This window comes from Bipolaris maydis, assembly GCF_028858645.1.
Source record: "Bipolaris maydis strain C4 unplaced genomic scaffold PSV08scaffold_12, whole genome shotgun sequence".
In the NCBI taxonomy this organism is placed as follows: domain Eukaryota; kingdom Fungi; phylum Ascomycota; class Dothideomycetes; order Pleosporales; family Pleosporaceae; genus Bipolaris; species Bipolaris maydis.
The window spans coordinates 499,282-524,369 of record NW_027093868.1 but is presented as its reverse complement, the minus strand read 5'-3'; the positions used below and the strand labels follow the sequence as shown (position 1 = coordinate 524,369).

The 25,088-nt window shown below is 51.0% G+C and overlaps 8 protein-coding genes and 1 non-coding gene across 9 annotated transcripts; 3 read left to right on the top strand and 6 right to left on the bottom strand.

Moving 5' to 3' along the window:
- Positions 1–416: 416 nt before the first annotated feature.
- Positions 417–5,394, bottom strand: PSV08DRAFT_228541 (P-loop containing nucleoside triphosphate hydrolase protein). Its single transcript, XM_014224497.1, has 4 exons — positions 2,124–5,394; positions 934–2,050; positions 803–860; positions 417–733 (listed from the first exon to the last, which is right to left on the bottom strand). Exons 1-4 carry the CDS (start codon positions 5,192–5,194, stop codon positions 579–581), a joined length of 4,401 nt encoding a protein of 1,466 aa, XP_014079972.1. The 5' UTR covers positions 5,195–5,394; the 3' UTR covers positions 417–578.
- A 1,171-nt stretch (positions 5,395–6,565) lies between these two features.
- On the bottom strand, positions 6,566–8,451 carry PSV08DRAFT_207809 (pyridoxal phosphate-dependent transferase). The gene is made up of 4 exons (XM_014224498.2): positions 8,193–8,451; positions 7,781–8,142; positions 7,028–7,729; positions 6,566–6,964 (listed from the first exon to the last, which is right to left on the bottom strand). Exons 1-4 carry the CDS (start codon positions 8,380–8,382, stop codon positions 6,827–6,829), a joined length of 1,392 nt encoding a protein of 463 aa, XP_014079973.1. The 5' UTR covers positions 8,383–8,451; the 3' UTR covers positions 6,566–6,826.
- A 488-nt stretch (positions 8,452–8,939) lies between these two features.
- PSV08DRAFT_322317 (uncharacterized protein) lies at positions 8,940–10,125 on the top strand. Its single transcript, XM_014224499.2, has one exon. It carries the CDS (start codon positions 9,079–9,081, stop codon positions 10,078–10,080), a length of 1,002 nt encoding a protein of 333 aa, XP_014079974.2. The 5' UTR covers positions 8,940–9,078; the 3' UTR covers positions 10,081–10,125.
- Positions 10,126–10,188: 63 nt separating this feature from the next.
- Positions 10,189–16,228, bottom strand: PSV08DRAFT_379268 (meiotically up-regulated 190 protein; the record flags this gene model as incomplete). Its single annotated transcript, XM_014224500.2, has 5 exons — positions 10,189–12,491; positions 12,539–12,905; positions 12,952–14,095; positions 14,178–14,320; positions 14,603–16,228. Coding segments are annotated over 5 exons (5,583 nt in total), but the record flags the coding sequence as incomplete, so codon positions are not given.
- A 170-nt stretch (positions 16,229–16,398) lies between these two features.
- PSV08DRAFT_404149 (muts domain V-domain-containing protein) lies at positions 16,399–19,590 on the top strand (the record flags this gene model as incomplete). Its single annotated transcript, XM_066093671.1, has 10 exons — positions 16,399–16,969; positions 17,018–17,735; positions 17,787–17,828; positions 18,091–18,152; positions 18,233–18,272; positions 18,318–18,525; positions 18,577–18,726; positions 18,776–18,866; positions 18,911–19,000; positions 19,045–19,590. The coding sequence occupies exons 1-10, from the start codon at positions 16,412–16,414 to the stop codon at positions 19,588–19,590; spliced, it is 2,505 nt and encodes an 834-aa protein (XP_065948581.1). The 5' UTR covers positions 16,399–16,411.
- Positions 19,591–20,272: 682 nt separating this feature from the next.
- PSV08DRAFT_t51 lies at positions 20,273–20,353 on the bottom strand. The gene has a single exon. It is a non-coding gene; the product is annotated as a tRNA-Gly (tRNA).
- A 1,532-nt stretch (positions 20,354–21,885) lies between these two features.
- Positions 21,886–23,169, top strand: PSV08DRAFT_207802 (uncharacterized protein). Its single transcript, XM_014224503.2, has 3 exons — positions 21,886–22,058; positions 22,122–22,781; positions 22,855–23,169. Exons 1-3 carry the CDS (start codon positions 21,920–21,922, stop codon positions 23,091–23,093), a joined length of 1,038 nt encoding a protein of 345 aa, XP_014079978.2. The 5' UTR covers positions 21,886–21,919; the 3' UTR covers positions 23,094–23,169.
- A 211-nt stretch (positions 23,170–23,380) lies between these two features.
- PSV08DRAFT_322257 (eukaryotic translation initiation factor 3 subunit J) lies at positions 23,381–24,865 on the bottom strand. Its single transcript, XM_014224504.2, has 4 exons — positions 24,696–24,865; positions 24,531–24,619; positions 23,751–24,445; positions 23,381–23,687 (listed from the first exon to the last, which is right to left on the bottom strand). The coding sequence occupies exons 1-4, from the start codon at positions 24,712–24,714 to the stop codon at positions 23,672–23,674; spliced, it is 819 nt and encodes a 272-aa protein (XP_014079979.2). The 5' UTR covers positions 24,715–24,865; the 3' UTR covers positions 23,381–23,671.
- On the bottom strand, positions 23,386–24,128 carry PSV08DRAFT_322278 (uncharacterized protein). Its single transcript, XM_066092685.1, has 2 exons — positions 23,751–24,128; positions 23,386–23,687 (listed from the first exon to the last, which is right to left on the bottom strand). The coding sequence occupies exon 2, from the start codon at positions 23,666–23,668 to the stop codon at positions 23,450–23,452; it is 219 nt and encodes a 72-aa protein (XP_065948580.1). The 5' UTR covers positions 23,669–23,687; positions 23,751–24,128; the 3' UTR covers positions 23,386–23,449.
- Positions 24,866–25,088: the final 223 nt, after the last annotated feature.

Below are 25,088 nucleotides of genomic sequence, written 5' to 3'. Positions count from 1 at the left end.
CCGCCAACCCAGACCACCAGCCCGCTAATGCAAACTGCTGTCTCTCTCTCTCTCTCTTTGCCCTAGGTCGCGTTTCCTGCTCCGCACCCAGAGTACTGTAGCCCGTAGCCTGGGACCATGATGCCATCACCTATAACCCAACCCGCTCTCCCCGTGTCGCACCCCTCTGGCCAGCCCCGCCTGGGCCTGTTCCATCTCGCACTCGCCCATCCGTCTCCACCACCCCAGTTGTCTTTGTCTCATGATTGCGGCATTTGCATTGCATCGGCCTGGAAACCTCGGTCTGTGTCGTGCCCTGTCTCTCTCTCTCTCTCTCTCTGCGTGTGTCTTTTTCTTCTCCGCTCTCAACCCAAAACAACACGCCGTTTTGTCATGCTGCCCAAGCCCCCCCAAAAATGCCGCTCCAAACGCCAACGCCAATCCCCATTATGTCTATCCATCACTGTGCGTGTGCAGCAGCCTTGCTAGCAATCCCAGCTGCATCCTTAGTCTTCCCTTTTGGGCCGCTTTCCCGCCCCCATCCAATCACGCGCCTACATCCGCTACCTCTATCTTTTCCTATCCTTGGTTCACATCTATTATCGTGCGCCTGCACCTGCGATTTCCTCTCTCTTGATGCCGGATCGCTCACACATGCCCTTGAAAATGCCGCCCTGGTCGTACAAGCGCAGTGGCGAATCTAGCTCTGCAATCTGTCCTGCGTCCATGACGCAGATGCGGTCGTAATTGATGACTAGGCCACCACGTCAGTCTCAGCTCCTGTTACTCTAGCACTCTTCGACCCTGCACCGGCCAAACTTACTCGTCTTCAACCTGTGGGCAATGCACAACAGTGTCTTGCCCTTGAACCCCTCCACAATCTGCGCACGCACACACAACCGTTAGCCTCATCAACAATGACGTTTGCTTCTTCTTCTTCTTCTTCTTGCTTACCGTTTGTTGAATCTTTGCGTCAGTCTCAAAGTCGACCGAACTAGTCGCTTCATCGCACACAATGATTTGCGAGTTGCGAACCAGCGCACGCGCTAGAGCCATGAGCTGCCGCTGTCCCAGCGAAAAGTTGAGTCCTTCCTCCTCAACCACACTGTCGAGATGGATTCGGCCAGAGTGGTCATCCATTGCCTGCTCCGTCGACACGAGATCGGCCTGTCGCAGCGCAGACCAGAGCTCCAGATCAGAATGCTCGTGGAAAGGATCCAGATTCGATCGGATCGTTCCCTTGAACAGCGTTGGGTCCTGAGGGATAATCGCCAGCTTGGACCGCAGGTCGTGAAGACCAATCTTGGAAATGTCCACGCCATCAACAACAATCGATCCCCCAGCCAACTCCTGCAACCGGAAAAGTGTTGACATGATGGACGACTTGCCCGCTCCCGTGCGTCCTACGACCCCAATCCGCTCGCCCGCGTGTACGTGCATGCTCAGCCCCTTGAGCACCAAGGGCAGTCCGTCGCGATACCGCATCTCAACATTGTCAAACACAATCTCGCCGTGCTCCGGCCATGTCGGCCGCACCTGGCCCATGTGCAGGGGCGCTTCTTCCTCCAGTTGGCTTCCGTAGTGATGGATACGTTCCGTCGAGTTCATGTTGTTCTCTACCTCTGCAAGCTGACGAACAGAAAACTGAATCATCTGCACAATGGTAAGAATGTACGAAAGCACCAAGCCAGCAATGCTGGGATCAACAGAGAAACGGCTAGTCACAACCAAAATACCCGTCGTGAAGACCAGTGCAACACCAACAACGTCCAGACGCACACTCAGCCACCGCTGGTTAGCAAACGTGAGATAGTATGCGCTGTTCATGTCGTCAACCGCATTCCGGACCGACTTGGAGAACTGGTCTTGAAGCCCATAGGCACGAATTGTCGGTGTTCCCATAATAGCCTCGCCGAACCGCGAGAAGACTGTACTGCGCAGAACAGCTTCATGTCGCTTGACCTCGCGAGCCGAAGACCGGTAAAACGCTGCCGAAAACATGAACAGCAAGAACAGCGGCCCCAGCGCAATCGCATAGTAATAGTAGTACGAAATGATGAGAATAAAAACACTGCCACATCCCACCCGGTTAGCTTCAAAAAAACATGCACTGCAAGGTCCACCCAGAGAAAAAAAAAACTTACGAGATAATCATAGCCAGCGTCATAAAATACATACGCATCGAATCCGTAATCGTGTTATCCATAACATCGATATCCTTGCTGAACCGATTCGTAATGCGTCCCAAAGGCGTCGTGTCGAAGAAGGACATGGGCGCCCGCAACACGCGCGTAATTGCCCGATGCAACATGACCTCGCCCGCTCGCGTCCCGAAAATAGCGACGGAAAACGAGAAGAAGAACATGAAGAGGGCTTGGCTGATGCCAAAGGCCGCGTAGGCGCCAATGTAGGCGCCCTGCGAGTATCCAAACTTGTTAGACGTCCAGTACGAGAGCCAGAGAGAAGTGGTAATGTTTGCCCCTTGCGAGAGGACGAGCAGAATGAAGACGAGCGGGCCGACCCAGATGCCCCCACCGGCTTTGATGTATTCCATCCACACTTGCCAGCTGACGCTCTTGGTCGCCCGTTCTTCCTGCTGCATAAGCGCCGCTTGCTTCTTTGACCTTTTCTGTTTCTTGACAGTCTTGACTTGGGCTGCTACCTTACCGTCCACTGCTTCCACTTCCTCCTCCTCCTCGTCTTCTTCCTCCTTTTCTTTTTCCTTTGCAGTCGCGCTCATGACTTGGATAAAGTCGGCGTTTTGTGCCATGAGATTGTCAAACGTGTCTACCGCTTTGACTCGGCCTTGATCAACCCAGATGATACGATCGCAGCGGCTTAGTACGTGCAGCTGGTGGGTAGCTAGGATTCGGCACTTGTCTTTGAGCAGTCCGCAGATAGCATTGTCCATGATGTGCCGGCCCACGTGGGCATCGACGGCACTCAACGGGTCGTCCATGAGAATGATATCCGCGTCAAAGTAAATCGCACGTGCGATATTCATACGCTGCTTCTGACCACCCGACACAGTAATGCCACGCTCGCCAATCTCCGTTGCATCGTGATGAGGCAGCATGTCGAGATCCGCGCGAAGCGCACAGGCATCCACCACCTCGTCATACCATTTGCGATTGAATTCCTTGCCAAAGATGATGTTTTCCCGTACCGTTGCGTTCTGGATCCATGCGTATTGCGGGCAGAAGGCGCGTGAGGCCCCGAAAATGACTTCGCCATTTGTCTTGCGCATGTCGCCTGCGAGGGCTGCGAGCAATGAAGTCTTACCTGAGCCGACGCCGCCAATAATGGCCACCAACTCGTTCCGTCCAAACGTAAGATTGAGTCCTTTGATTTCAAACGGCTTTTCCTCCTCTTCCACAACCGTTGCGTCTGAAGGGGTCGTGGCTCCATTCGCCCGCATCGCCTCTGCAGCCGCCTTCTTCTCCTTTTTCGTCTCGCCCTTCTTACCGGGTGCTCCGCCTTTGCCTGGTCCATCTTCAGCTTCCTGAGTCGGGTGGCGCTCCCAGGTGAAATCCGCATCCTTAAGTACCACGGCATCCTTGGCATCGTACTCCCAGCGCCCGCTCTCTTCCGCCTCTTCCGCAAGAAGGAATTCCTGGATACGCTCCACAGAGACATTTGCATCAATGACTTGGCCAATAACCAGCGGAAGGAAGTTGAGAGGGATACGCATCGAGTTGAATAGAGCCAGCGAGGAGAAGATTGGCGCGGGATCGAGATTTCTGTGGAACTGAGAATATGTGATAAAGGAAACCATCGATGCGAAGACAGGCATCGACATTCCCACGGAAAGAACGGCATTTCGAATGGTAAGCAGGATTTGAATGCCGTGAATTTCCTTCTTTCGAATGGCCTGGATGCGCTCTAGGAAGCTTGTTTCCCAGCCAAAGTACTTGACGAACCGCACCCCTTGGAGAATCTCCTGCGTCAAGCTCACACGCTGATCGGTAATCTTGTTGATGACAATTCTTCGGCGGAACAGAGTCTTGACTGCACGACCAAGCAGGGGCATGGCAATGAGGATGAGACCGAGACCGGGTAGCGCACTATACGTGAGGTTGACGAGAAGCAAAGCCGTTGTAATGAGAATGCCGATAGGAGCAGTCCAGATCATGTGGAAGAAACCGCTGGCCAGGTCAATACGGTACGTATCGGTAGACATGAGGTTGACAATTCGCCCATTGCCCCAGCCCTCACCATCACCTGCCACACCTGCCTGCGTTTTTGGGCCCTGTTTCTTTTCCTTCTTCTTGAGTATCTTCTTGTACCATTTCAGCTGCGCTTCACTTCCCGGCTTTAGATCAGGCGGCGGTGCCTCGAGGATAGCCTGGCCACCAGCCTTTGCTCTGCCTGATAGCTTAATAGCCTTGTTAAAAATGAGGGCAATCAAGACACCTCTGGCTTCTCCACCAATCATCATACCGCGGTACATGAAATGATTAGTGGCCAAACTCTGCAGAGACTGCATCACGGTGATTGCAATGACCAGGCCAATACCTTCGCCGATAGGTGGTCCAGGGACGCCCCTTTGCTGTGCAACGTATGCCTTGACGGCAAAGCTGATAAGATAGCGCAGTACAAAGGGAGCAATCGCTTGTATGACGGATGCTGAGAGCTGGCACAGACCACCAATAATGAACTCCCACTTGAACGTGTCGAACATGGCACCAAGCAGAGGCCTCTCGCCGCCTTGTTCTCGCCGCCTGTTGAAGGCCGCTTCCAACTTGGCTGCCAGTACATCTGCACTTCGGTCCGGGTTGACTTCCCAAATATCATTCTTTTCTAGCGGCCGCTTGTAGCCTACTCGCATAATCGGTTGCATCCATTGCCATGTGAGTTTGCTGAACAATCCAGCAGTGTATTCTGGGCTTACGGTGCGCTCTTTCGGTACAGGCGGCGGGTTGTTCTTGAGCACGTTCAGGCGTTTGTAAAAGGGCTTCTTCATTTGCGTTGATTTTGTGGCGCTGGACTCTATTGTGCTGGCTTCCGAGTACGCACTGGTACTCGATTGTAACCTGGAAAGGTTGCCTCTTGGTCCATGGCCGTCGCCATTACTCTCAAATGCCTTTTCGCTAGCCTCTGTGTGTATCGGTTCATACTCTGTGGGATTTTCTGCTGCCGCTTGAGGATCGGCCAGGCCCAAAACCTTTTCTTTTTCGTTCTCGTCCAGAGACGACGATGATTGGGATTTGGCCATATCGGCGCGAATGCCGGCCCAATCTCGGGTTTCGTTGCGGCGATGGGAGGCGGATCGTATTGTGGGCCCTAGTAAGATGTAGTATGACTTGCGTAGTGATCAGCCAAATGTATGGCTGACGTATGCCAGGGAATATATCAAAGGCTGGTTGACAGTTGGAGAGGAAAAGGCGACGAGTACGAGGAGTTGCGAGACGGCATGGTTGCGAGCGCAAGGTCACGCCTAGTCTATAAAGAGCCCTGGCATAGTAGTCATGAAATCAGTGCCCGCGCTCCACCATTAGCGTATGGCCTTAAACGGAGTTAGCAGTCGCCAATGAACGGCGAGGTCCGTTGCTGCATCATCTGGCGGTTGCTAAGCATCAGAGAATATACGACGCCTGCTCGGCGCCTGAACTTGCCCGACGAACCGAAGTGCTGCGTATAGACGCTCCCAGTAATGCCCCCGCGTCCGCGGAGAGCGACACGACAAAGTGAACGCCCTATCTATACGCACCAGTTTCGTCTCCTTCCCTCGCGTCTCCTCTGAGCCATGTCCTTTGGCGACGGCATGGAAATTTCTTTTCGCGTGTTTTGTTTTCCGCGAGGCCAGAATCGTCCGGTAACTAGGATGCGACGCCACCGCCTCGAGTGGAGCCGTCGCAGTATGCGCCCACCAAGGCTCCAACGCCGACATGCCGATATCTTAACAGACCACGATGCCCCGTCATCTACCGAAACCGCCTGTAAGTGGTTCACATGGCGTACGTAACCTACTGGGTTCATACGTGTGTATGCACAAGACGAGAGTACATGTCACCCCCGCAGTGTGGATAGTTCCGGATATGCTTGTAGTACGTTTGTAGAACTTGTCACATTACACAGACATGCCGCTGCCCCACAAAGACCCCTTTACTACTTAATCCATCTGCACCTGGAAGTATCGTCCCGCCGGCAGCCCTTACAAGCAACCGTCGCTCGGCCATGGCGCCTCGGGTATAGCATGGCCATAAGGCTCCAATCGCCAGTGGCGATGTTTGCCTTTCTAGAAAACGGTTCGCCATCGACGCGGACGGAGTTTGGCCCAAGTCCGGCGTCTATATGTCGTTCGAAAAAACATGTACGGAAACCTTGAACGCCCCCGACCAAGGGTTCCAGGAGCCAATGACAGAGACCCATGCAAAGTAGTCTATGTAAGCCGCATGCAAACCAACCTAGGCACCAGCATGGCCATGGCCATGGCTACGCTTGACCGCTGCCTGCTATGCCGTATGACGTGGGACAACACGGCTGGCTCCTCTATTTCCGGTCAAGCGAAGGCTATCAAGATTGCACTTTGGCCCGTTCTTCTCAACATCGCTAAAGCACAGAGCTCGGCTTAGGAATCAATCACAAACGGGCAACGACCTGCAAACTAGGTGTAGTCTATCAATGCCCTATATCGTCTAGTAGCCGTTTCAGTCCCAACCATCCATGTGACTAGGTTCAAAAACACCCGAACATACTACAACGTATCCGCTCGCGTACAACAAAATGTAACAACTACACTCGCACAAACTTCCACCAAGGGTATCCTAAACTTTGGTGCCGCACTTCCAACTAGTTCGCTCGCCTGTAAACGCCCATATTCCGGCTCAACCGGACATGCAAGAACTTATTCCTCCGTTTTTCCCTTCAGTGTAGGCAGCTCCTCCATGGCCTCCTTGATGATTGACAGGGCCGACTCAATTTCTTGTTCAGTGATGACCAGCGGTGGTGCAAGGCGGATAATGTTCTGGTGTGTGGGTTTCGCCTGTCCGTCTGTGTCAGTACTGTCAACCTCTTTTACGTGCATAATCTTGAGGGCTCTTCCTACCAATAGTCCCTTCTCTTTGAAGAGCATGCAGAGATCCCAAGCGCTGTGCCCGTTTGTCCTACTCTCATCGATGACGATGGCGTTCAATAAGCCCTTGCCCCGAATCGTCTTGATCATCGGGTTGTTGATGTCTTGAAGTCCTTGACGGAACTTGTTACCAAGTGTCTCTGCGCGCTCAATCATGTTTTCTTCTTCGATGAGCTCAAGCGCCCGGATCGCGACAGCGGAGCCGAGAGGATTACCGCCATATGTTGAACCGTGTGTACCAGGCTCAATGGTAAGCATAACTTCCTTGGAACCTAGTACACACGAGACAGGGTACATACCGCCGGAGATGGCTTTGCCGAGAAGGACCAGGTCGGGCTTGATGCCACTCCACTCATGACAGAGCATCTTGCCTGTTCGCGCGATACCTGTCTGGATTTCATCGCAGATGAGAAGCACATTGTGCTTGTCGCAAAGCGCCCTCACTTGGTGCAGATAGCTGTCGTCTGGGACCACGATACCGGCCTCACCCTGGATGGGCTCGACAAGGAAAGCAGCAGTATTCTTTCCATGCTTCTCTAACGTCTCACGAACATCATCGACATTGTTATAGCGAATCGGCTTGCCTGTGGCAGGGCAGACACTTCCGATTCCAGGAAGGTATGGCCCATAATTCTCACGAGACTCGGGGTCCGTGGACATGGTAATAGCGGCAAACTGACCTCTTGTTAGCTGAAGCGCCTGTGTAGGAGACCCAGTGATACGTACTGTCCGACCGTGGAAATTCTCCTGCACAGAGAAGACCAACGCCTCATTCTGTGGAATGCCCTTGACCTTGTATCCCCACTTGCGGGCAATCTTGACGGCTGTCTCGACGGCTTCGGCGCCTGTGTTCATGGGCAGGATCATGTCAAAGCCAAACAGTTTCGTCGCATACTCGGCAAAGCGGGGGAAGACATCATTGTAGAATGCACGGCTGCTGAGTGTTAAGCGCGACGCCTGCTCAGTCAAGGCCTTGACGAGCTCCGGGTGGCAGTGACCCTGGTTGACGGCGCTGTATGCAGAGAGGAAGTCGAGATAATGCTTGCCCTCAGGATCCCAGACGCTGCAGCCGCTCGCTCTGGCAAACACTCGACTTGGTCAGCTCAGGATACATGGTTTGGGGCCCATGAATACATACCGATGGGCAGAGGGTGGTAGTTGTGAGCTGCAAAGTCGGACTCGGACTTGATGGCCGCCTGTGACGACGTAGCGTGGTACTTGGCAGGGTCTGGTGTGCCGGTGGGGTGAAAGGAGCGAGCAGTTGGCTTCAAGATGGTGGCATTGCTGTGTGCACTGGTCGTGTTGTTCTGGACTGCGCCTGGAGCCATGGTGAATGCTGTATGTGTGAACGTGGGGTAGCGGTGGGGAAGTGTCCTGGGACGTGTTGAAGAAGCAACAAATAGATTTGTGGGCAAAGAAAAGAGCGGAACACGCAGACTTCTTATTTCCCCGGTGGTTTGACTGCTGTGCCGTGAATCGCCTCCAACTGTACTTAGGAGATAGCCTCCGTAAGAACAACTGGTGCTATCGCCTCAAGATGCCTTTAGAGGAACGCGACCAACGAGCGCCTCGGTTGCGTGCGGGTCACCGCTATAGCGCCGCTATCATTGGCTCGTGACCACGGGAGGCACGCTGGGCTGGCCGTGGCCAAAGCCATACTGAGGGGAACTCGGGCGACGAGGGCGCAGACACAATTCCAGAGGGAGTGAATCGAGGTTTTGGCCATGGATAATATCAAGTCGGCGCGTCTGCCCGCTAAAAGTTACCTGTTCGTAGTGGTGTCGTGACGCGTGCGCCATTTTCTCCGCCTGCTCGTGCAATCACAGCCTCCAAAGCTCCGGCTGGACGGTGACGCTGTCGGTTCGGATAGCCTTCTTTTCGGAGCATCACCATCGCTGTTGGAGACCGTTGACATTTCCTATCCATGTGCCTGTAGTCGCTTCTCGGCCGCCCAACACTCTGACATTGACAGCCGACCGTCAATCTCCGACGGCACTGCGAGCGAACCCAGAGTGTACTGTCACATGATCTTTAACAGGCCGGCTCGCCAACCATGCTCTCCAAACACTCTTCATCACTATCTTCATAGTCCCCACAAGTTGTTACACCTTCCAAAAGCAGCCACCATGTCTACAAAGCCCCTCTTCGAAAAAGACCGGCCCATGCACTGGGTCCTCGACTGGGACGGCACCATCACCAAAAAAGACACTCTAAATGCCCTCGTCAGCATATCTGCAGCAGAAAAACCCAACTTCCCCACCATGGACCACTGGAAATCCGCCTCACAGGCATACATGGACGACTACGCCGCCACACTAAAACAGCTCGTCCCCACTGGCGCTCTCCCAACGACAATAACCGAGGAAAAACAGCTCCTAGCCAGACTGAAAGAAGTAGAGCAGCGCAGTCTCGACCGCGTACATTCATCTGCTATATTCACTAATCTTACCCATCAAGGCATCGAATCAGGAGCCAGTCGGGTCATAGAATCAGACCAAGTACAACTTCGCACTGGCTTCCCCTCATTCTTCAAGCACATCCAGTCACGTGAGCGCGACGCTTTTGTCATGCTGAGTGTAAACTGGTCTCGCCATTTCATTCATTCTTGCCTTGCCGCATCCAAGATCAGCGTAGCCTCGCACGCTGTCCTGTCCAACGAGCTCGACGGTATATCCGCCGGGCTGCCCTCGTCTGGTCGCATCATCAATGCAGCCTCGGGAGAACCGGACCCCATTGTATCCAGTGGTGACAAACTGCAAATTTTTGAACAGATGCAGGAGGTCAACGGGCCCAAGGTCTACATTGGTGACAGCTGGACGGATATCGAGTGTCTGCTAGCTGCAGACCTTGGTATCTGCATCCGCGATGATCCCATGGGTAGCTCGCAGAAGATACTTGCAGATGCGCTCACGAGACTGGGAGTACCATGTCCAAAGTTGAGAGACCGGAGGCAGCATACCGAGCGTGGTATCGTATGGGCCAGGGACTTTACAGAAGTGCTTGAATGGATGGAGAATGGTTTATAGTAATCATTCATTGTAACTAAACCAAAATCAAGCTATATTAATCCTACAATTCCTAACCGGGAAGATGACACCAAACGCACACCGCTATGCTAATGAAATGATTTAGACTTCTGTCTCGATCTCGTCTCCGTTTCTCTCGTGATGGTGGAAGATGTGTCCCATCTTCCTCTTTCCCCTATCACCCACGTGCTTCATCCAGGCCAGCGTCCGCGGCCCCTTCCGTTGCATGATTCCTCTATTCTTGCGATGCAGCGTCTTTTGAGACGCTTTGTACTCCTTCAACTGTGTAATTGGGCCTCTGCCGCCGTCTTCACTCATCTTTGAGTCGGTTTTTCTGTGCTTTTGAAGAAAATCGGGTACCATGTTACCACAGTCATCCTTGGCGTCTTCCTCATGTTCGTCTTCTTCATCGTCAGATGAGTCGGAGCTGTCGGAGCTGTCTTCTTCAGTCTCCTTGTTGTCGTTGATACCAGGTTTCTCTGAGCCGTCCGATTCCTCCCAGTTGGTCCATTCTTGGTCATTACAAGTGTCCAGCACTTCCATGACGTTGATGAGGTGCTTGTCGCCCTTTGCCACCTTCTCGTGATATCCAGATAGACCAGACCACATTGTCAGCGTGACCTCAATCTCGCCTACCTTTTCACCATACGAATCGAGTACGTTGTCTTCTGCGAGTTTCAAATCGCCTTTCCAGATGGTCAGACGTTTCGTTTGCTCCTCGTTGTCTGGAATATCCTTGAGCCAGAAGATGCAAAACGCATGTGTGCGATCTCTTAACGTGGCATCCTGCCTGAACTCAAAAATCAATGGTGCACAGTAGCGTGCGCGTACGGGTAAGCGTATCGGTCGGCTTTTTCTTGTAGTCCAAACAGGTTGACCATCCTCTGAGCGGACATGACCTTTACGTCCGCGTGAATGCAACTTTCCATGGTCCAGTGGAGTGCGAACCTTGAGCCTGAGAGGTCCTATGTCGCTCGGAACATCGACACCCTTGATATAGGGTTTGATATCCACAGTTCCATAATCCCAGCCGCGCAGTTCCCGGGGAAGTTGAACCTGCACACTTCGGAAAACCATGGAGACACGCATGCGTCCATAGCCATTGCCCCCAGCAAGCGGGAAGATGGAATTTATCTGGCTGCGCTCTTTAAACACCCTCTCCAACGGGAGATAGACGATGCCTAGTAAGGCATCATCTTCATGGACACGAGCATCGCGGACAGCAATATGTACTTCAGTATTACGCACATCTCGGATGAAGCGTTCACATCCAGCGTTGAAAAAGGGTTTCGAGTTCTTTGGCTTGGTCCGGGTTTTGAAGACTTTCTTGTGGTTGACGATGATGTTGCAATATGCAGAAGGGAGATCGTCACCTTCTTCCTCCTCGTCAGTAGCCTCCGCCGAAGCTTTGTGCTTGTTCAAAGTTTCCAGCTCCAATCCGGTAATCTGGTGGATCTGGATGCTAAGAATACCGGAAGGATAGTCTTCAGAGGGTGGGGAGGCAATGATAAGTTCATCTTGGCGGCTTTTGAAATCTTCAGCCTTCTGCTGTTCCACCTCCTTTCGGTGATCCTCGCTTGCCTCCCGAAGTTTGCCCTCCGCTTCTTTGTATACCTTGTCTTTCAACTGTTGTATAGATTTCACATTCGGGTCCTCCTCTTGCATAGTAAGCTGGTCGTCAGTAATCCTAGTTTTCGAAAAGTAGCCGACACTCCAGCTCAGTTTCCCAGGCATACCTTGCCCAGCCTTTAGAGCATGGAAGCCGTCTTCGCGATCGTGCATTCTACCGTTGGTCTCATTACTCTTCATCAGGTCTTTGAGATCCAGCTCAATGCGTCCGAGGTCGTCGTCGGCTGTCATGCGGTCAGAGTCCCACAGTTGGAGTCTCAGCTTTTCGTCAACGTTCAGCTCGTCACGAGTGACACAAACGAAGCACCACTCATCCCAATGGGGCTCCATATTCGATTTCAAGACACGTGTGGACCAGAGGGGCTTGCCAAATTTGGCCCAGCCTACACTGACATAAGGATCCGCGGAACCACCCCAGGGACCGATCTTAGTGTCTCCTTCCTTGAAGTCGAAAGCATGTTTGATGTGCACCATTATTACGCCCTGTGCGACCGTGTCCTTCTTGAAGTCGTCTCCCATCATCATATCTTTGAGATCCAATGTCAAAGACTTGGGCGCGACATATTCAGCTAGGGCGGCGTCCATGGACGACTGGACGAATTTGGAGATTAAAGGGACGTCCATGAGATTAGGTCCCTTTTTGATGAGTGGGACGCAAGACAGAGTCACTTTCGGCTGGCCCATGAAGGACATGGTGCAAATAGAAAAAAATGGAGGATCTGGGCAGAGTTGTAGACGAAAACGCATCACGCCAACCATGCCCGCAAGGTCAACCCAGACAGCTTTATTATGTTAGTGAATTACAAAAGTGCGTGACGGATTAACTCACGTAGCTTAACGTTTCCGGGTAGGTAGAAAGCCAGCAGCAAATGTGCATGCTTCGCGCGTGTCTTGACACCTTGTCCTGTTGAGGGTCTGTATGCGAATGCGATTTCCAGATTGACAAAGTCGCCATCCTCAGCCTCCATGGTATCATGGCCTGGTATCTCATCCTGGCCTTCTCCATCGTCTGGCACAGTACGATCGTTTTTCTCTTCATTTGAAGATTTGAGATTTCCATCAGCGCCCACTGATCGAGCAGCTGCTCCCGTTGGTAGCCAGCGAACACCGAGAATACGAAGAGCCTCGCTACCCTGACCAATATCTTCAACTGCGACCATACGAACCATGCTAGGAAGAGAAGCCTGCATCACATCCTGCGGTTGTTAGTTGAGAAATTGCTGTGTGTATTCTTGTACCAACCTCAAGCGTGTCGGAGATGCTCGTGAATAGATCGGGATTGATCAATGGCCATACAGATGTAAAGAGTGAGTTCAGCCATTGTGTGCTTTCGGCCGTCTCGGTTTTAGCCAGTTCTTGACCGCGTTTCCGCTCTGCTCTCCAAACTTCCACATCCCATACATTCTTGATCTTGTTCTCTGACCATTGGCGCATGAACATAACAATGGCTCCAGATACCATTGCCATTGTACTGAGCTCAGCGAGCTTGAGCAGCTGTCTTGTCCAACCTGTGGAATGACGCGTTGGCCAGAACAAGGCATTGACCAACATTAAACTAACAGCGGCAGCCCCCACGCCAATAGTCACAGCATGCATGTAGACTGTAGAAATCTCGTCTCGTGTCCGATCAAAGGACGGAGGGGGGAACAAGACCTCCATGCCTGCGTGGGCTTCTTGCGATTCATGGCTTTCGACTTGCAATTGCTCATCACTTTTGTCAATGGCATCAGTGCCAGTCGCTGTCCGAGGATCGAAACCGGGTGGGGATGAGTTCTTTGCAGTGCTTTTCAGCTCTCGATCGGTGAAATCGTGAACTTTGATGGGCAGATGGGTAATTGGGTCGGTGACTAAGCGCTCTGTACCATCGGCCTTGAAATGCTTCATCTGTTTGCGGGCTTTTCTAGGATTTGCTGATTTCAACCCGCCTTCTGTCGTGTCTTCCACCTCTTGCTCGTCATCCATATCCTGGGGTGCATCTCTTTGGTCGTTGCTGGGTACTGTCTTGCCAGCATGATCTTCAGCAATTTCATCGTCTTGCGGGAGATTCTTGTTCGTAGCTGCGTACGGCCCGTTTCCATCATTGGCCGGCTCCACGTCTCTTCCAAACCTGAAGACATCTACAGCGTCGCCGAGCCGATCGCGTTTGCTCGGCTCATTGCCCTCGCCATCTGGATTCCCGTACGCTTGTTGCCTCCTCTGCTTCTCCTCGCGATACTTTTGGACTGTAGGAATTGGATTATGTGCATTGTGTGGCCGTCGGTAGTCCCTGTGTTGAGCATCTACGTCGTCCACGCCGGACATGTTTAGACGTTGGCAATGATATGTGTTGTCGGCGGTATGCTCGAGTGATGGGAGCAAAGGTGAGAGGGATTTGTCGCGAATACATCTGTATTTCTGACTGGCAGGAAACAAGGAACGCGTCGATGCCCTGAAACCCACAATAGCAGCTCAGCATTCGTGTGTACGACAGGGTAGAGTTTCCCTTTTCTTCGCAGTTGACGTAGGTACGCGCCTGAGTTTTCATGACATTGGCCACACTCCGCCCATGTAGCTCCACTTTGTGCGCCAGCGCCACACCACCCATGACCGCGGCAGCGAAGAGCTGTTCGTGCTTTTGGGAGTGGCAGATGCGATGACGTCGCCACAATCCGTCACGCCACGTAAAGCGGGGACTGCCAAGCCTCTGCCGATCGGCTCCACCCTGTCCTCCGTCTCTATCATGTAGTTGTCAGGCATGCCTTGCTTTAACGACATACTTACTATATATTTATAACGATAACGATACTGAGTATATTGGACATGGAATAGACTGATCACATTCACACCAGGGGTATCAATTGCAAACTATCGTCACGCTGTGAGTAGCCTCTCATCAGTTGCTCCAAATCCGCACTTGCTTGTCTGCACCACCGCTCCCGACTCTCTCTCCATCCGGACTCCAGTCTAGCGCAAAGACCTGGTCTTTGTGTCCTGGCAAGTCTTCCTTCAGCTTCCTGGTTCTCATGTCCCACACCTTCAATGTCGTGTCTTTGCTACAGCTCGCCAGTAGCCGGCTATCAGCAGAGAAGGACGTCATATATACAGGACCGACATGTCCCCTGAGCGTGTCGATGAACTTTCCATCTCGAGCTGACCACAACTTGACGTGATTATCCCAAGCTCCCGATGCTAACATGGAACCGTCGGGCGAGAAAGTTACTTGGTTGATCTGCTTCTGATGGCCGGTCATCCTATTTACTGGTTTTGTGCTTGTCAAGGGCGTCCAAAGTATTATTGTGCAGTCTTCAGACGCAGTTGCCAAACGCTCTATCACTTCACCGTTGATTGTGGCAGCTTTCTCGAATCGTGCTTTCGCTTTGGCAAGCTTCTCTTCTTGCGTGGCTGGTACCTTGCGCGTATGATCGTGATACGAGGTTCTCAACACAAAGTCCGTGGAGAGGGCAAGGTGGTTGACCCAATGCGCGTGGCCCTGTAGCGTGTTGATCAATGTGCCTTTTGCTGCGTCCCATACCTTGATGGTCTTGTCGTGAGAGGCAGTATACATCCGTCCAGTACCACCCCATTTTACGCAAGTCACGTTGCCCTTGTGACCTGACAGTGCGAAATCAATTCTGTTGCCTATTGCGTCCCACACTCTTACGGTACCGTCCTTGGATGACGATGCTACTCGCGGTCGGCCAGGCTCTTGCAAGTGATATGGTTCCCAGGAGAGGGATGTGATGAAGCCAGTATGGCCCTTGAGCGGGCCTCCAATCTGCTTTCCCGTGCTTGGGTCCCATATCCTCACCTCTCTGTCGTATCCCCCAGACGCCAACAGGGAGCCGTCGGGTGAGTAGCTGACAGCCAGAACCCATCCCGAATGTCCTTTCATCGTATGTACTGGTGTACCTGTGTCGCAATCCCATACCCTGACTGTCTTGTCTCCACTTCCACTCGCCATCCTGCTGGAGCTGACTGGCGAGAAGTTTATGGACAAGATATTGTCGCCATGTCCTGACACAGCCGCTGAGCACCGCGAGACCGCTTTGACACGGAAAACAGCTTGTGGCGCATATTGGAGTACTATCTCGGCTTCTGCTGATGCCTTTCCTGGCTTAACTAGCGCGTTGTATAGATCATCCTTGTCTGCAAGCGCTTCAGTCGTACCGTCTGGAAAGAACCGATACGGTATTTGGTCGTCTGCCTGGTCTTTTAGATTGTTCAGAAGCAGCTCCAGATTCTTGGTCGACGCCTGCGACAACGGGACAGTAAGAACGGGGAGATTGCCGCTTTCGCCTGTGGCCTGGTCCACGAAGCGCACTCGCACGGTGCCATCGGGTATGGAGGTGTCAATGTCTTGTTGTTGTCGCGCGACTTCGGCTTGCGCTCGCTTCTGACGCTTCGACGGAGGTGGATATAGGGTCGCCATAGCTTGTGCAGTTTTCCAGGTGCGATTGGGGAGGTAAAAAACACAATCTGCCCGAATTGTATGTACTTGGAGAAACCCCACTGGTTGAAGAGCGCTCGAAAATAATTTCTGGTGCTATCGATAACGACCACGCTAGTAGGTATTCGTACCAAATATACACGCTAAGTATTCCCCACTTCTCGACGCGTCTTTCTATACCTGTACTCCATTCATCTCAACTCATCACAAACCACGTCCAGTGAATCAAGCAATCTGCATATATCAATACTTGCTGACTGCACAACACTAACCACCATGATTCAGCGATCCAAGCCACAGGCTTCTCGTAGTACCTCTGGGTCCACGTCGTATGGCTACACGGGCTACGATACCACTACAGCGTCACATCCAGGAACACACAGGAACACTGGCAGGCCCTCTACTGCAAGGCCGAGGACTGGTGCTTCCACTATTGCTAGGGTCGAAAACCAGCATGTTATCTGTGCCGTTGCCGAATCTCGTGGAATCTCACCTACAGTCGGCTTGGCCTTTGTGAACCTTGACACAGCAGAGGCAGTGCTCTGTCAGATCTGCGACAGCCAGACCTTTGTTCGAACAGTTCACAAGCTGAGAGTATATGGCCCTTCAGAGGTCTTGATTGTGTCGACTGCTGCAAGTCCAAAGTCGAAGCTCTTCTCTATCATTGAGGAAAACCTTGAGGATATTGGCAGTAAGCTAACATTACTCGACCGGCGCTACTGGGCAGAATCAACTGGATACGATTATATCCAAACTCTAGCGTTCAAGGAAGATATCGAAGCTATCCAGATTTCCGTTGCAGGTAATTATTACGCTGTATGCTGTATTGCGGCGGTAAGTTCTTTGGTGTACTTTTAACTACGTGAATAACCAAGCTTGTAGGCGCTCAAGTACATTGACCTTGGCTTAAATATGGTCTTCGCCTTGCATTCACTCAGGATGCGGTACGAGCCTTCTGAGGGATCTATGATGATTGATGTGTCAACTATACATTCGCTTGAACTGGTTCAGAATCTTCGTGACCCCAAATCCAAAAACTGTTTATTCGGTCTGATCAATGAGACATTGACGCCAATGGGTGCACGCCTGCTTCGGAGCAACATCCTGCAGCCACTCACTGACCCCGAGATGCTCATTACGCGATACGCTGCTGTGAATGACATGACCAAGAAGGAGGAGTTGTTTTTTGCTGTCCGCGAAGCATTGAAGAGCTTTCTTGATGCCGACCGGATACTGACAGCGTTGATCGTTAAGCCAAAGAAGCTTACTCTTCATACAACAGAGCAAGCCATCAACCAAATCATTATGCTCAAGCAATTTGTTAACTCTGTGAACCCTATTTATGAAGCACTCACTGGGACAGCCTCTGCTATGCTCAACAACATCCGCGAGCTCTGCGCGCCAGAGAATGTGGCCGTTGTACAAGATCTGATTGATCTTGTCATCAACGAAGACACTACTTACGCGAGGCAACCCCTCGAACTCAGAAATCAACGAACATATGCTGTGAAATCTGGCGTTAATGGACTCCTTGACGTTGCACGTACTACCTATAAGGAAGCCACTGAAGATGCATTTCAACACTCGACCGAGCTCAGTGGTATGCCAATGCATCTTCGAATATGTAGGCTTGTTTGCTAATCTCAAGCAGAAGAATACGGTATCAAATTAGACTTGAAGTACGAAACTGCCCGTCAGTTTTACATTAAGGTTGCTTTATCAGAGCTTGAAGGCAAGGCGTTACCGCCGGTTTTCACGAATATAATTCGTCGCCACAACCACATTGAGTGTCAAACTGTGGAGTTGATGAAGCGCAACCAGAAGGCACGCAGATACGGATACCAAACTCGCGCATGCTAACGATTGGAAGATCAACGTGTCACACCAGGAAGTGATTCTCATGAGTGACTATAGTCATCTGCCTATGCGTCTATGTCCCCACTAAAACTGTGCAGGTGACGAAGCCGTCGAAGATCTCACCGAACAAGTACGCAGCCACATGTCAATATTGTTCAAGGTTTGTGAAGCTGTAGCAATGCTGGATATGGCAAGTCTCAGTCGCTGTTTTACCACGATCAAGAAGCTCATTAATCATAGATTGGAGCATTTGCGCACCTTGTCACAGTGAATAACTATAGTAGGTGTCACGCTTACTTTGATGTATAAACTGATAAATTTTCAGCACAACCACAGCTCACTGACACACTCGCCATTGAGGCTGGGCGCCATCCTATCAAAGAAAAGATTATGCAAACCAAATTTGTTCCAAATGATGCCTATGCTACACAGCAGACTCGATTTCACATCATCACCGGATGCAACATGAGTGGCAAAAGTACCTACATTCGATCCCTGGCACTCATGACCATCATGGCTCAGATTGGTTGCTAGTAAGTGATCCATCTTTCAATTCGTCTATTGCAACCATTTACTGTATACAGTGTTCCTGCGAACTATGCATCCTTTCCAATACTTCACCAGCTATTTGCTAGGATCGGAACCGACGACATCATTGAAAGCAACGTTTCAACATTTGCGGCTGAGATGAGAGAGATTGCTTTCATCTTGCGCAACGTCGACCAACGCAGTTTGTATGAAACGAGCCATGCTCCCACTACAGCGTTGCTGATCCCATTTTAGAATCATAGTTGATGAGCTGGGTCGTGGCACGAGCACAAGAGATGGTCTAGCCATTGCTTTGGCTATTGCAGAAGCTCTTCTATCTAGCAGAGTGAGCTATCAAACACGGCCGCTTGTCAATACTAACATTTTTAGGCTCTTGTGTGGTTTGCGACTCATTTCAAGGACCTCGCTAATATCATGGGTGAACGTGCTGGAGTTTTAAATCTACATCTAGCAGTTGATGTGAGTGTTTGCGTCCTGATCGAAGCACTATCTCACCATCACAGATTCAAGATGAGCACAGCATGACGATGCTCTACAAAGCAACTCAGGGCGTCGCTAAAGAAGTTCACTATGGTCTGGCGCTTGCTCGTGTCGTCCCACTGCCTCCAGGTATTGTGGAGCATGCTACAAATGTCGCGCGTAAAATTGAGCGTCATACTATTCGAAACAAGAAAGTGTCGGAAACAGTACTCAAAGAAAAGCGTCGGAAACTTATTCTCAATCTCAAAGAGCACCTGGTTCAGGCGTACAACGGCGTACTGGAGGGAGAGGTTCTCTCTGCATGGCTCAGTGAAATACAGAAAGAGTTTGTGAACCGTATGACTGCTCTGGAAGCCGAAGCCGCAAATGTACACGATGAGAGCAATGAGGATATGGATGAGAACATGAGTAATGGAGATGTATATGATGAGGAGCGACGGAGTACGCATGCTAGGCAGCCGTCGGTCATATCGATCGATTCGCATGTTACATCGACAGACTCCGAGTCTACAGTTTGGGAAATTTCCGAAGCATCGACTGTCCGTGCAGTTTCAGAAAATGAACGCTAACGAAGTGGGTTCTACTATTGGGATTTCAAGGCCATGATAGACGAGCAGGTTCATGGCTCAAGTTTCGCTCTCGTGCCATCAGCATGGACGGAATGGCGTTTCGGGATGGCTCGCAGCGTATGAGCATGTCGTATTTGAGCCAAGGGAGCGGAAATTCTTGAAAAAGTCGATGCACAAATGTGGAAATTACATAAATACACTTTTAATAATGAACAAGATCTAGTCAAGCAGATCTACAATTCCAGCCTTCTCAAGTCCCTGTCTTCAAGCCTGCTGCTCAGTGTACGCTTGGTGAGGTACGCAAACACGAGTGTAGTTTTATTCCGACATGTAGTTGTTATCAACTCATCCAATTGTTCTTTTTCGCGTTCGTAACTATGCATCTATCCCAGATTTTTGTAAAATTATAACCGCTCAGTCGTCAATAAAAACGTCTATGATGAGGTCATTCATCGATTGATCACAATGATTCTTTTTCGGGGAAGGGGGGTTTGAGCTAGATTGAATGATAGTTGAAGGCGTGGCATGCAGCGATGCAAAAAAAAAAAGAACCGGCTAGTCAGTCGGATTTTCACTTGGCCTGCCCCCAGCAAAATAAAAAAAGTCATAACGTTGCAATCGAGAGAAGGATGTTATGCATCCTCCGGGAGTCTATTTATCTGTTAGTGGGAAGTCCGAATCGAACACTGTGTAGTTGGGAAACCGTACCGAACCCGGGCCAATTGCTTGGAAGGCAATTATCCTACCGTTGGACCAAGAATGCTTGATGACAGAGAGCAAAATTATTTTGTTAATACAGAGTCAATGGCTGATACCTCTAGAAGGCGTTTGGTTTTAACTCCGAGGTTCAATAAAAACGTGTTTGTGAATTGTCAATAGTGGGTCCTAGCCACGTCGGAAGAGTCTCCACCAGCGCGTCGTCTAGCGGTGGTTGTGCATTTGACCCCTGTCTAGGCGCGCACGACTCCGGTGAAGGCAGTGCTGGGCGAGACCTTCCATTCTTGTTTTGCAGGATTAACTACTCAGTAGCCGTGTTTGAATGTGTTTGCTTCTTCCCGTAGTTTGAAATCAAATTAAGATGCCATTGGTACATTCCAATCTTGTTGATTCCTAAACCACTCATTCAAAGAGCGCCAGTAATTCATCATTGAGTATTTTTGCACCACCTCATGTCGCTGAGTACCACAATTTTGAGTGCACTGAGAAATTCAGCTCCCCCATATTAATTCCACATGTCTGTGTTGACGCCAAGGACGTGTTGCAGACTTTCCAATCCTCAGATTCGTGAACCGTCGCGCGTGTTCTAAGTATGGTACGTTCATTTCACACGAAACGAATAAGTCGCAAAAAAATTTGGTAAAGAAAATGTTCGCAGTTGTAGTGGTATTGTACCCAACTAACGTAGAAGGCACGGATTGTTGGAAATGCCAATTTGAAAACTTGTTCACACCTTAAGAATAATTGATGGCATGCTCAGCTAACTACACATACCACGCTGCACTATATGTGACTGTGCATACTCACGGCATATCCGTGGTGCATGCGAAAAGGATACGTCGGCAATACACAAAGTAAAATTGTGCCAGCCGATACCGCCTTTGTCGCACTCATCCAGCCGCAGCACAACGCGGGGCAATGGTTGGACGTCATCTTGCGACAGAAAAAAAACATTTCGAGGCCGCATATCGGCACAACAGCGGGGACTGCAGTCATTGACACGTCTGGACTTATCAGAAATTTAACAAATATGTATTATACATACATACATTCACAACCTCATTTGGTGGGAGGAGACTAGCCAGCGGGCCACACGTGTAGTCTATTGTACCCCTCATTGAGTCACTTTGCAAATTGCCTAGTTTCCCCCACGAACGAGCCGCGGACGGCGCATGTTTTCGCGCGTCAACCGACACTTGCTCTACACGAAACACGAAGACAGAACAAAACCACGCAAGACTTGTGCATCTTACACCCTAAACCCACCCTATATTCCACGAACGATTCGCCAATCACACTTCGCCGTCAACGCGGGGGTCCTGGACGTGCTCTAGACTGTTACCAGCAAGAGCACATCTTTCTGCATCCCCCATTTTTTTTTGTTCCTAAACACGATAGCTTGCATCACGCATTACACTGCGCGTGGATTTGCATACTGCTCTTACGACGAATCCCTGCTGGTCAATTGCGTGCTTGTGCACACTCAGAGTGGAGAAGAATGGATCTTGTTAACTCGTATGTCGGTCCTACTACTTTCTTTCCCCCCTTCTTTCCCCTTACTTTCCCTATTGCTGCTATCTTAGAATTACTCTTGGTTTAGCTTGCCGCAAATATGGGCTTCTTAGGCGGCATCAATGGTACACTGGATGAAGTCGCGCAGAGGCCGCGACAGGGTAGTCGAAGTCTTCCTTTTATGACTGACCTTTTGGGTAACAGTTTGAATGACCGCCTTCTCTTCGCGGTGCCAAAGAGTATGTTTTGTTGTGTTGTACCAGACTCCACTCAATCGCGCATATACTGATGTCTCTTCGTAGAGGGCCGCCTCCACCAAGCCTGTCTCGATCTCCTCCACGGCTCAGACATCCAATTCCACCGCCACTCGCGCCTCGATATTGCGCTCGTCAAGAACCTCCCGCTTGCGCTCGTCTTCCTCCCCGCCGCCGATATCCCCACCTTCGTCGGTGAAGGTCGTGTAGACCTAGGCATAACCGGCCGCGACCAAGTTGCAGAGCACGAATGTGTCACTCCACCCACCGCCACAACCGGTGTCGATGAAGTGCTAGACCTTGGTTTCGGAAAATGCAGTCTCCAAGTCCAGGTCCCCGCCAAAGGCGACCTGACCAAGCCTGAGGACCTCATTGGAAAGAACGTCGTTACGAGCTTCACCAACCTCGCAGAGCAGTACTTTAGGAAACTGGAAGCGGAACAGGCGGGTACCACGAACGGCGAGACCAACGGAGATGCAAAGCTAAAGACAGTCATCAAGTATGTGGGCGGCAGTGTCGAGGCAGCATGCGCATTGGGTGTCGCCGACGGTATTGTCGATCTAGTGGAATCGGGCGAGACGATGCGTGCTGCAGGTCTAAAAGCCATTTCTACAGTTGTTACCTCGAGCGCCATCCTCATCAAGTCGAAACACCCCTCAGACCCTAAGCTTGTGGACCTTATCACGGCTAGGATAAAGGGTGTTATTAGTAAGTTTTGATTTCCTCCACCCAAAGACAAAAAAAAGGTAGTTGGGGAAAACAAGATCTAATAATGTTACAGCGGCACAAAAATATGTGCTTTGCACATACAATGTTCCCAGGTCAAAACTCGATGCCGCCCGCACAATTACTCCGGGTCGTCGCGCCCCAACGGTAAACGCGCTCGAGGAAGATGGATGGGTGGCGGTTCAGGCCATGGTGCTGCGCAAAGACATTGCCATTGCCATGGATAAACTGACCGAGGTTGGAGCAACCGACTTGATTGTGACCAAGATTGAGAACTCGAGAACGGGAGATTGAGCGGTTTTGCCTCAATTCCCTCTTTTTCTTTTTCTGTAGATGAACTTGTAGAAAATAGAATATATGGGCACTGCAAACTTTTTTTTTCTCTCTTTTTTTCTATTTGAATTTGCGCGGACAGAAAAGCAGAGAGATGAAGCTGATGGCGTTTACTTGAAGCAGGGAGAAGCACATGTTCGTTCCTTTCCCTTCTTGTGTACGTCCATCCAACGCTCCTTTGTATGGAACAGACAAACACTGGTTTTTTTGGGCGGAGCACTCTTTTTTTTTAAAAGGGGCCCATGAATGGAATGTAGAGAAGGATCATGTTAATCTGTGCATATGGTAAAACCAAAACATGTCTACATGCGTGCAACCTAGGCCATTCTGAAACGCTTGAAGCAAACCGTATACCAGACAAAAGAAAAGAGCAAGGTGAAGTGAAAAATGCTTGGGAGACCGAGAAATCGCTGCGCTCGTGTCTGTAGAGTCGCGTGTGTGAACCGTAAGGACGACACGACAAAGTAGTAAACACCTATATTGGACGCAAAGTATGTTGTATGCGGAAAGGTGTGTAGGTAGAAGAACGGCAACATGCCTCACATAAAGTCATCACTGTAGGATTGTGTTAGCCCATTCGTATGCGCACATGCCACGAGACAGTCAGGAAGAACTTACTCGCCAAAGTCATCATCGTCATACGCCCGGGTATCCGCCTTCAAACCAACATCGCGACTCGCGTTGAGCGTCGTCTTCGTCTTCGCCGCCTTTGTCTTTTTTCCTCCCTTCTCGGCAGCCTTCTCCTCCTTCATCTTCTCGTTGCTCAGAGTAGTCAAGCCAGAGGCAATCTTCTTGATCTGTTCGCTAGGAAGATCCTTGGCAATCTGCTTAGTGAACTCTTGCAGGAAGAGGGTGTACTGTCCTTTCTTAGAGTTGGCAGCGATCAGGGGAGTGAGCGTCTCGCGCAGCTTGGTGAACTGGTCCTTGGTGTTTGGGTTGAAGATGGAGAGCGAGGAGAGGTTGATGGTGTTGTTTGGGTCGTTCTCGTCTGCGATTGTGACAGCTTTGCCGCTGCGCTTGTTGCTGACAGTCAGGTCACCAAAAAGTTCCTCAGCCTGGGCACGCGAGCCGTCGATTTCTTGTTGGCGTAGTCTTGCACGGCGTTCGGCCTCAGTTTCTTCTTCTTCGCTCTCTCCCTCATCCTCCATCTGCCGCCTGCGCAGGGCAGCCTGTCTGTGCTCCTCGATTCGTTGCGCCTTGGACTTGTGGTTTGCCTTTGCCTCTGCCTCTGCCTTTGCCTTTGCCTCGGCGGCCTTCTTCGCCTTTTCACGCTCGACTTCGGAGTCTTCCGCGGCGTCCCATGATTCCAGCACCTGTTGGGTACGCAGTCAGCATGTGTACGATGTGTATAGCGGGGTTGGAAATTATGCGAGCGCGGGGCAGGGAGGGATGACACACATCTTCATCTTCTTCGTCCTCAAACTTGCTGCGGCGGGCGATGGGTGCTACGGTTGGAGATGGAGGGCCCGAGCTCCCTTCTTCATCATCTGGAACGTTGTGAGCGAAGGGTCCTGCAAAGGTCCATATTGAAGCGCAGGCGCAGAGGCAGCGAATATGACGTACCCCACTTTCCAGGCGCCATGACTGTGGTTGGTATATAAGATCACGAGGAATTTGCGCTGTATGAGTAGCGTATTCGATAGTTTCTACCTGCAGCTGTGCAGTGATATACTGGTAAAGTGTTGTGGGTGAGGGAAGTCTCTCTCAAGGTTTGACTGCGTCGCAAAGACAGTGGTTGGGCTCGGCCACTGCGCGTGGCTCGCTTCTAAAAATTACCTGAGCCACATGGCTTACCGCCCAATCAAAGCGGCACAAGCCACATACATACTAGACACTTTACTCGAGTACGTGTGTTTCGGTGACCCAGAGCGTGGCTGAATATGCGTGGCGTGATTGGAACGGCTATAGACAATGATGCATGAGACACACTGCCTTGCTACAAAAAAAGCAAAGTTC